General features: G+C 33.9%; 1 protein-coding gene and 1 non-coding gene across 3 annotated transcripts; one reads left to right on the top strand and one right to left on the bottom strand.

The window, feature by feature from the left end:
• Positions 1-4,616: 4,616 nt before the first annotated feature.
• TRNAA-UGC (transfer RNA alanine (anticodon UGC)) lies at positions 4,617-4,689 on the top strand. Its single transcript has one exon. It is a non-coding gene; the product is annotated as a tRNA-Ala (tRNA).
• A 1,248-nt stretch (positions 4,690-5,937) lies between these two features.
• LOC144551046 (peroxisomal (S)-2-hydroxy-acid oxidase GLO4-like) lies at positions 5,938-10,655 on the bottom strand. Of its 2 annotated transcripts, none has more exons than XM_078298842.1 (12): positions 10,531-10,655; positions 9,865-10,012; positions 9,425-9,549; positions 9,120-9,166; positions 8,777-8,854; positions 8,333-8,457; positions 8,016-8,073; positions 7,801-7,863; positions 7,617-7,686; positions 7,431-7,531; positions 6,366-6,470; positions 5,938-6,226 (listed from the first exon to the last, which is right to left on the bottom strand). In XM_078298842.1, the coding sequence occupies exons 2-12, from the start codon at positions 10,005-10,007 to the stop codon at positions 6,047-6,049; spliced, it is 1,095 nt and encodes a 364-aa protein (XP_078154968.1). In that variant the 5' UTR covers positions 10,008-10,012; positions 10,531-10,655; the 3' UTR covers positions 5,938-6,046. The 2 variants fall into 2 exon arrangements, with proteins under 2 accessions (XP_078154968.1, XP_078154967.1); XM_078298841.1 differs by having other exon boundaries at positions 9,865-10,018; positions 10,531-10,654.
• Positions 10,656-11,039: the final 384 nt, after the last annotated feature.

Consider the following 11,039-nt stretch of genomic DNA (forward strand, 5'->3'; position numbering starts at 1 on the left):
TTTTATGTTTCTTTGCGGAGTTACTTTGTTGCAAATCATATCAATTATTCATCATTAAACATGTCTTCAATATTTGAAATAAAAAGAAGATACTCACGATTAGTGTTCAATTTTTTTTAAATGTAATAAATAAAGTTATATTTTAGAAAATAACTTCTTTAATACTTATTTCTATTTTCCTAATAGATTAATACCATAAGGCTACCAAACGCCTTCGATAGTGTTAGTTTTACATGTATAGACTAATGGATAATTTTAGTGCTCATCTACGATTTTCCGTATTGAGTGAGAAAAATGACAGGAGGAGTCGGCTTTGTCTCAGAACGAGACGATTACAATACAGAATGGTACGAGTGTCTGTTACGTATCGTTATTCACATATCGTGATCATCAAAAATTTTAAATATATCATAACCTAAAAAAAAATAACTAAACCACCACATTTTCTGAAAATTTTGAATTTTGACACGGCCGCATCCTGTAGATGCAGCCACTTTTCTGCGGGCCGCATCTAGGGGATGCGGCCACCCTTTTTTTTATTGTTCTTCTCATGCGGCAGTTCAATCTAGGGATGCGGCCCGAAAAAAGGTGACTGCACTTATGAGATGCGACCGTGTCAAAATTCGAATTTATCTTTTTTGAAAGTATGATATATTTAAAAATTTCGGTTGTGATCATTCACGTATCATGACTTACTGTTGATCAAGGTTAGGCCGTGCACTCAATATATATATATATATATAGGTTTTGGCTAATATGCTACGGGTAGCTAAGAGGCCTCCGTGCTACGGCTCGGATTTCGAGTTTTCAAAATCCTAACGGTCGATCCGAACCGTTCATCTTGTTCTCCATATTAATATGTGCTTGGAGACCAAATTTTACATATTTCTGAATTTTTTTACTATTTATTAAGCCACTTTGAAAACCGCTGATCCAACGGTAGTTTCTGATTTTACTGTTGGGTTAAGCCACCGTTGGATCAGGGGTTTTCAAAGTGGCTTAATAAATAGTAAAAAAATTCAGAAAAATGTAAAATTTGGTCTCTAAGCACATATTAATATGGAGAACAAGATGAACGGTTCGAATCGACCGTTAGGATTTTAAAAACTCGAAATCCGAGCCGTAGCACGGAGGCCTCTTAGCTACCCGTAGCACCGTAGCCACGTCCTTAAATATTCAAAACATAAATTCTATCCAAATTTTAAACATACCTCCTCTCACGTTATCTTCAACCACTAAACCGAACCCCTCATGTACTCAATTTGTTGTTTTGTAGTAATATTTCAAAATTGTCAAAGAGGTGGAAATTTCTAATTGGTGTGATGTGTTTGGTAAACTATGACAACCTATCAAACATAAATAATATATTAGACCAGAATGGAGTAATTAATTAAAATATACATACGAGACAATGATATTTATATATCCATAACATGTATTGATGTATGAGTATAACATATAAACAAAACAGCTAATTAATAAGTTAATGAAAAAGAACTGATATTTCTCACAAATTTTAGATCTGAGCCGTCTCTCTCCCCTTTCTGCCCCCCACCTCTCCTACCGTTTCTTTTATTCTCTCTTTCTCAACTAGATACAACCACCTCCCATCTCTTTTGTCTCTACCTCCTAAAGCAGTGAGGAGGGTGAGAGAGAAGAGAGGGGAGGGAATAGAGTCAATGCAAAGCGTATCATCTCCAACAAATTTGGCTCCAATTGTCGGAGCACCGAGCACGTACAGCGGTCGGACGATGGTAGAGGAGCAAATCCGGCAGTCGAATGATGGTAGAGCGTGTTGAGTCTCTATATTATCTTGATTGGAGCGAGGGAGTAGATCCGGGCATCAAAGCGCGATGACGGTTGAAAAAACAGATCTGGTCGTAGAAAGCAATAGGACAAGATAATAGAGTAATTATGAGGGTATATAAGTGAGATTAGTAGATTAATATTATTTGGAGTAGTTTGGAGAATTTTACGAGAATAAAAGGGTGAATTTAGAATTTGAGTCATTGACTCGTTGTAAGTTTGTTTTTTTATCAAATAAAATTATTAATTAGCTTAAAAACTACTGACTTTAAAAAAAAAAAAAAAAAACTGATATGAATTTCACTACTTATATGGTTGTGCTAAAAAAGTATAAGAGAAGAAAGAAGGTAAGTGTGTATTCTATGTGGTACTTTATTAGGGTATAGATATAGAATTGTCATGGTGAGCTAAAGTTAAACGATTTGAATCTAATCTAATCCTGTCGAATACATTAGAAAATCTGAATTCAGAGTCTCAGAGAAGATGGAATTGGAAAATAGGGGTTCGAAATATAATCCCCAAATTATTAGAGCGGCAGCAATACTAATATTTCGTCGGAAAAGCACAACCCCCCTTAACATATTAAAATTATAATAAGTTTAATTCAAAAGACTGACAACTCAACCCAATAATTTTGGGCTTTCCTGAACTGAGTTATTTTATTCGACTGTTCGCAAAAAGAGATCTATATGAAGGCTTGCATGAGGCAGCCCAATTAGATATGTCTTTAGAGGCTGTGATATTCTGGACAAAGATGCTTCCTCTATCCATAGCTTTTGGTCCATTCCAGAATAAAGTGATAGCCTCTGGTCAAATCACACTATTTATCAGCATAAAACTTTTTATTTCCACTACAACGCAATTAATGACAGTTTTCACCGCCTATTTTGTAGTATGGAAAAGAGAAAAAAGGAAAAGAAAATCAAAATCTCTAGACAGATTTCTAGTATTAAAATAAAAAATAGGAAAAATTTATAGTGTATCTATCTGAATATTTGAAATAGCCAATTTTTTCATCAAAATATCACAATATCCAATATACTCATATAAGTTTACTCTTCTGTCTTCTATCCCCTTTTAACTATTTAACATTTTATTTATTTATTTCAAAATTTTAATTGACCAATATACCCTCTAATTTTAAATGGACATGTCCATTAATTCTTAATGTCATCTTCCTTCCTCAAATTCATCTTTCTTCCTCATCATCTCGGTACTCTTTCTCTCTTCTTATCCCCATTAAATTAAAAAAAAAAAGTTGGGTTCACATATCCAATCTTTAAATGAGAAGCAGTTTTGGATTAGAGAATTACGTAGCTATTTGATTGTCTTTTTAATTAATTTTTGTATGCTGCTGCTTGTAATGCCTGCTAGCATTTCTTCGCATGAAAAAAAAAAGTTGCAGCATAGTATGTATTAGTAGCAATCGAAATGAAAATGAAAATTATAACATCAATGTTTTTCACAAAAATGAACTTATAAATATCCCTCGATGCCAACATCATCCTTGAATATATAAGACGAAGTCAACTTAAATATGACTTAAAATTGAAACTAGCTCAAATAACGTCCTATGTGAAAATTAGTTGTAAAAAAATCTGATTCATAAAGAAATTAAGCTTCTGATCTAAGATCAAATTTAAAATTATTACTTAAAGAATCTACGTTGTGAGTAATTTTTCCATCCGTCCAAGTATTTGTTGTAGTCCCGGGTATTGTCGTAGCACGGTTTATGACGGTACCACGGTGACATATACAACTCGATCTTGAGTATGAATTCCTCTGTGGCAATTGTTAAATCCCCAACTGCATCCCCTTTCCCATCCCTCCACAGGCTCGACTTCACCGAATAGTTTGTATAAGCCGACGGCCAAAGACAGAATCCATCATGGACCCATGGTGCTTAGTTGTTAACACCATTCTGGCAAATGTATTTTTTACTATGCGGGCCCACTGCTTGGTATCGAGGTAAGTTGGGGAAAGACAGCCGGGTTAGCATGGGCCAGTGCCCCACTCGGAGTCTGTGAAGGTGTTACATCTAAAGTGGAAAAACATTGCCATCTCGGATCATTCCATGTCAGCTAGGAGGTGGAGAGAGACATGAAACTAACTAGTTGGATCGTTGCAATACCAAACTTGTTGAAGTGCAAATGCGAGCCAATTTATGCAACCATGAACAAATCCTAATATTAATAGCTTATATTGTTTATCGTTTTAGGATATCTGTTGCTATATATCCTGATTTCGCTATATGTAAATTAAATTGAATAATTAATTAATGAGTTAGTTTTCTTTCCATTTGTGAGGAAGAATTTTTTTGCTTTGGAATCCATGAACAAAACAGAGTATTTGACTTCGATAAGGATGAGCCTTTTCATAATACAAAATTAGTTCATTTGTAGGAACTAATCAAGCATTAACTATCAGTCTATCCTCAAATTAATTAGGGTAACAATGGGAACGGGAATGCAGACACAAAAGAGAGACAGAGATTAGAGGACCACCCTCAGCAATGGTGTCTGAGTCTTAGCGTGATAGGTATGAAATGGAGGGTATATTAGTCAATTTATTTTTTATAATAATGAAATAAAATATTAAATAGTTAAAAGGGGATAAAAGAAAGAAAGTTTAATTTTTATGAGAATATTGAATATTATGAAATTTTGATGGGTAAATTGGCTATTTCAAAAATTTAGATGGTCCCATTAGAAATTTTCTCTAAAAAATAATGTAAGACTTCTGGTCTCTGGACCCGCAAGGTGAGAGAAAAACATAATAAATAAATTATCATTTAGAAACAAAATAAAAATGGGGATGTAGCTCACATGGTAGAGCGCTCGCTTTGCATGCGAGAGGTACGGGGTTCGATACCCCGCATCTCCAATTTTTCTAGATGATGACTACTTTTGACCTTTTCTTCGCGGACATTATTATCTACTTGTTTTGGACCCGAACCGTGAACCCTACATTCAAAGATGTAACACTAACCAACACTTTAGCCCAAATCAAAATCATTTTGCAGTGTGCCCAACTATAGAATATGAAGCCCAAAAGGAAAGCAAATAAATCATGCAATCCACTCCATTCATCAGGAAAATAAACTTCAATGCCCAACAACACTAGGTTAAAATTAAATAACGCAAGTAGAGAAGATGAAGTGGTAACAACTGGGTTGCTCTAAGAAGAAAGAGACCTATGGATCTATGTCAGATTGACATAAATCTTTTAAATTATGGCATCAACCTAAACAAACCCAAACGTGATGTCAATCTAACCTTTTATTATTGAAATCATAAAAGCATAACGCACCCTAGCTACTTCATTCGTCTATTCGACTATTTTTAATTATGTACCTCTTTTTTTATTTTTAGGAAATTTTAGATGTGAAAGGATCCAACTATTTAATATTCACAGCAGATCTCATTCAAAACACTTGGCTATTTAACATCCACAAAATATTTCATCCGTATTGCAAACTTATGATCTCGTATATAGGGGATGTTCATCAGTTCGGTTAAAACTGAAATAAAATAGACATCTCAAAATTTTATTCGGTTTTAAAAAAATACAACCGAATGGACCAAAATAAACTTATCAATCAAAGTAAAACCAAACCAACCAAATCGAACTAAATTTCGGTCTATTTGGTTAAACCGAAATAAGAAGATTAATAAAAAATAAATAGTTTTTGTTAATTTTTTGATTTTTTTAGGCTAAAAAAAATATTTATTTCAATACACAAAATTGAATTAGGGTTTAGTGATTTTGATACTCAAGTAGAAAAAAAAACGTTCATAATTATTTAATTATAGGCTAAAAAAAATATACTCCTCTTTTTTATCAATTCAGTCTAACCAGTTTTAAAATTTTTTAAATCAAACTAAACCAAACAATTAAACCGGTTGTAAAAAAATAAAATGAAACGATCCATTTAACAAATAAAACCAAACCGTTTAATCCGAACTCTCTCTATTCAGTTTAAAACAAATTAAACCAGACCCGATGAACACCCCTACAATATAGAGGACATAAAACCCAGAAGATTATTTGAGAAGCATCCGAAATGCTGACTAATCCACTGGATAACAAATAAGCACGCATGACACAATTTTTGCAAATAGAAAAAAAAAATTGTACAAACTCTAATCAATATCAAAGTACACCGGCATTAAATTCTTTATTTTCACTTTAATCACAACACAATATGAGAAATTTTATTGCCCAATAAATACTAAGTACTTTAAAGGAGAGATCTAAGTCTATCCCCTTCAGTTTGAACATGTTTCCTTGTAATATCACTAATGCTTGGTGTACCACACAATGCCATGGCAAGTTCTAACTCACCTTGGAGCATTTTGATTACTGATTTTACACCTTTCTCTCCCTTTGCGGCCAATCCGTACAATATTGGTCGCCCCACCTACAATGTAATATGAAAATCATCTTTCTCGTCAAATATAAAGGCAACATAACAATTTGAAAATGTCAATTATATTCCACCATGTTCACAAGGGGCTAGTTTTTTTTTTTTTTCCTTCTTTTTTCTAACATTTCCTTACCAAAACAGCTTTGGCACCAAGGGCCAATGCCTTGAAGACATCTGTCCCACGACGGATTCCACCATCAAGTAATACCGGCACAGCACCAGAAACAGCTTTTACAACCTGTACAATGCCAGTGTCAAGAGAACTTTTATAATGATACTGTTGATAAAACCGTCTCTCGTGGTACCATTAGCTCCACAAGTAATCAAGTCAATGTTGGAACTTGAGTTCTAAAAAATCAAAATTCCCTCTTTAATAATTTTTCTAAAATCTCTATTTTTAATATTTATAAATTTGAGGGAATAAACTGAAACTTTTTATCTAAGATGCGCGTGTCAGATAGACCTCTTTATTATTCATTTTATTTTGATATACGTTTTTGTTCAATTTCCTTTTGATCAAATGTGATTCATTAAGATATTAATGATCAATTATTATTGATTAATTGCCATCAACCGTTGTATCTCTTCAATGCATTCTTAAGGATGCGTTTCATTTTCTTTTCAATTAAAACACTGATGCGTTATAGTTTTTTGATATATATATATTATTCTTCTATCTTATCTCTAAAAGGTATGCAATCAGATACACTAGTACTCTCTCCGAATTCCCTTCTCTGATCAATATTTTCTAAAGAAATGAAAACACTTTGCTTAATTGATTTGCTCCCACAAATAATAAACTCCTTTGATTGTGTATCAATCAAATAAATTATATCTGATCTATGCTCGATATTGCAGAGTCATCGTCAGTTGCTTCCATGGCGTGCCTAAGGAGCAAAAACCCCGGATTATCTTGGTTGCGGTTCCATCTTGCACGATGAAACGGAATACGCTTAAGGAAAGTGTTTTGTACACGATCCGGATAACTCTATTTCAATTTGATTTATTTTAATTAATTTCTAACTATCCGAATATTCTAAAAATTTATACCAACAGTCAATACCTCATGCTTTGATACCCTATAAACAAAAATACTACTCGATGCATGATCAACTTAATAAAGGACTGATTCTTTTATAACCAGTTGCTCTTAAAAGGTGAAATTTCACCTAGCAATCTACTTTCTTAATTAAGGTACCTCTTCAAGCACTGAAATTGTAGCGGGTGAGTAATCAAGCTGGCGTGCCCCATGATTGGATACCACAATGCCAGAAGCCCCTAATTCTACTGCTTTTATGGCTGTTGAGATGGAGAACAGGTATTAGAATTCAGAAAACAATCTATAAACATAACAACCTGAGATTTATAGAGAGAATAATATTACCATCTTCTGCAGTGAGGATGCCTTTTAAGATAATTGGCAAACTTGTTACGGATCTTAACCATTCTATATCCTGCATTATTTTAAGCATAAACACGAAAATATTGAAACTTTCAGAGGTACTGGAGAGTGGATATCCTACCAAAGATTAATAATAAAAATAATTTTGAGTATGAATGAGTCTTACCTTCCAACAAAGTGAAGGATCCAGGGTCTGAGATGCAAATGCTTCCAGATCAGAGCCACCTTCCTACAATATAAATCTTGTGAAATTATTGAATCTAGGATTCCAGGTCCATGAATTCAATTACTCAGCAACAAGAGATCATGTATTTATTGATTTGAAGTTGGATAGGTATGCTTATTATAAGAAGAGATAACAAAAAGAAATACTACACTCACTTGTTCAACATCCACATTCAATAATCCTTCAAGATTCGACAATTGTGGGATAATCAATCTGAAAAATACAATTAGTTGAATTGAATAAAAAATTGTTTGTGTATAACTATAAATTGGATTTTTCCTATTCAAACATATACTGTTATGGTAAAATTGCATAACCTAGGTTGTGTACCATAGCAGACAATATTTGGTTAAATGGATGTCAAATAACAACAAAATTGACTTTGCTATAAAGCTGTATGAAAAAATAAAAAGAAACAATCTAAAGGAGGGTTAATATATATATAATTAAAAAAAAGAAAGATAAAGAGCACTTGTTTTTTATGTCTTTTTCTCGCCGACCAAGTCTGTTTGTGTCAACAGTCAATACAATAGCCTTGAACCCATATTTCTCTGCTCGTCGTACCAGTGTTGCTGAAACTTCTCTGTTTTTGTATACCTGTTTTAAATTAAATTATGGATTAAGTCAATTCGGCTGATAATCATCAACTACTAATGTAAACGAGTTAGCGAAAAAATGTTTCTCCATACTTGCTAATGGTAACATGCATTGTTAGGAAAACTATAGCATGTCCAAGATAGGAATGAACCTAAAAATATTTACAACAACTCGAGTTTCATTTGGATTTGTCCTTAATACCTTATTTTTTTCACAGTGAAAACCTTAGTACCTTCCAGGTAAGGTTGTTTATCGGTACATAATGGAAGTAATCCCAGAGGTAAAGTATAAATACACAAGTGAAAGCACCATATCATACATATAATTGAAAGAAGCGAATGGAGTTGCAACTTGAAGCAACATCCTCTAGTTTTCGGCTTGAACTGAAAGAGAGCACCTATAGAGAAGAAGAGTAGTTTGAGTAATCGTGTAGTTTACGAGAGTAAATTACAGAAACTGCCCTTGATGTATCACTCCTTCCGTTCCCAATTTGGATTCTAGTTTCAAACTATCCAGTTTGATTATTAATCTGACCAAATTTTAACAAATGGGTCTGTGGTCAGCTTTCACTCAACGAGCAGATAGGAAAATGGTGATATTTCAATTATCATTGGATTTACTTACTCCAAATAGTAATTAAAATTAAACAAACTTTAAAGTACCATCAGGGTGTTACAAGCTGCTGCAGCTCTGGCCGTTGCCACCTCACCTGACAAATAATGCTGATTATCAGTATAACTCATCCATTCATTATCAGGGCAGTAGAATTATACAGGACATCCCAAACTCTTATAAATATTCAGCTGTCTTTTCTTGGATTTTTTTTGAAGTAAATTTCATGGATTTTCTTCTTCTTCAAAATGTTGTCAAATCATCGGTTCTGTAACATCTGTCTTAGGACCATAAAATTACCACAAATTTAGTGAGAAAATAAGCAGTAAACAACATATATAATATGATATAAAACCTTCAGGATGTGCATATTTATGGATTCCAGTCGGAGCAACCATAATCGGTGACTGCATTTTGAAGCCCAATAGAGTTGTAGACATATCAATCTTGCTCACATCCACCAGAATCCTTGGCCTTAACCTGTGCATCATTGATTACTGATTTCTCAACAATTATTAACATAAGGACTCTCATTTTATTTTCCGTATTGAGTCTCAACTTTTAAAATTTCTTTAATGCAAATTTATGACCCCTAGAATTACACTCACAAATACTTGCCCAAACTTTCTCCCTTTAACTTAAAAATAAGGGGCCTGGGAAAATTCTTGTTTTAAAGGGGGATACAGGAAAAATTCCATGTTGGACCAGCTTACGGTATTTGTAGAATTTATATGGAGGTGAAACCGTGAAAGCATGTGCATTACTTGTATAAGATTTAAAGAAAAAAAATGTTACATAATTCTCTTATACGCTTCCATGTTCTCTCTCAAGGTATGCTCATCATCTGCACCACCGTTGTAGTAATCAAAAAACATTTTTGGGAGAACCTGTTTTGCTAGTTCTTGAAATTCCCGTATATTTACAGGTTCATCCTCCATTTCTTCTGCTCCTAACAAAATAAGACTTTTACATGTTACTCCAATGACTTGGGACAAATATGTAATTCGAAATGAAAGATTATTATTACCCGGATACCCGCACACAAATTTGTTGTAAAGGTTTCATTAATCATCAATTATGGGATACAATAAATAGAGCAAATAAGATTAATTTTCAATTATATATTTCCTTTCTATTGCTTTTATTTTGTTAATTAGGTTCTGGTGCCGAAACAGAGCTCTCTAAGCTTAAATAAAGGATAACAAGGGATCACATCTCATCTTGAGATAGTACCTCCTGATTTAATTTAGGGAAGTTATTGATCAAACTTTAAGTCATAGAATAAACAAATTTAAATGCCCAAGTCCAATCCGTAGCTCCCTTGATCGATCTTTAGTGACTACAATTTTGGACCTGAACAATTTCTCTTGTAAACTAAACCAGTAAGATTCTTGGTCGAATTCTCTGACAAATCAAATAAGAGAGGAAAATTGTAATTGAAGAGGAGATGTACGACTTTACCTTTGTTTGCAGTTAATAGGGACTACCGGTCTACCGCTACTACCGCTAGGCCGCTGTGGAGACACAGAGAGAGATGTATATTTGCTAAAGTGTGAACAGACCAGTGAGCTCATCTCACTGTTTCCTTTTTTTTTGCAGATTTCACGTGTAACCCTGTACGCGGTGAATACGTATCCTCTGCATTAACTCAAAAAGGAATCTTTTGAGTTAATAAATTTTAACCGTCTGATTTTAAACGGAGTTAATCTGGCCGCTGCTTATGATATAGGGGCCCTTTAATATTAGTGAGGATCTAGTCTTAAAACAGATCGTATGGTCAGAATTCATTAACTGAAAAGATTCCCTTTTGACTTAATGCAGAGGATACGAAGTCACCCTGTAGGCTGTAGACCAGTGAGCTCCTCACTATTTTTTTTTTTTTGAATTTAAGAGATATATGTTTCTTTCTAACTACTGCGGTCTGCGGCCTGCGGGCGTACTCGCGTCTTCGTGGGCCCGAATGCGAAAGC

Source organism: Carex rostrata, chromosome 3 (genome assembly GCF_964058835.1).
Source record: "Carex rostrata chromosome 3, lpCarRost1.2, whole genome shotgun sequence".
Classification (NCBI taxonomy): domain Eukaryota; kingdom Viridiplantae; phylum Streptophyta; class Magnoliopsida; order Poales; family Cyperaceae; genus Carex; species Carex rostrata.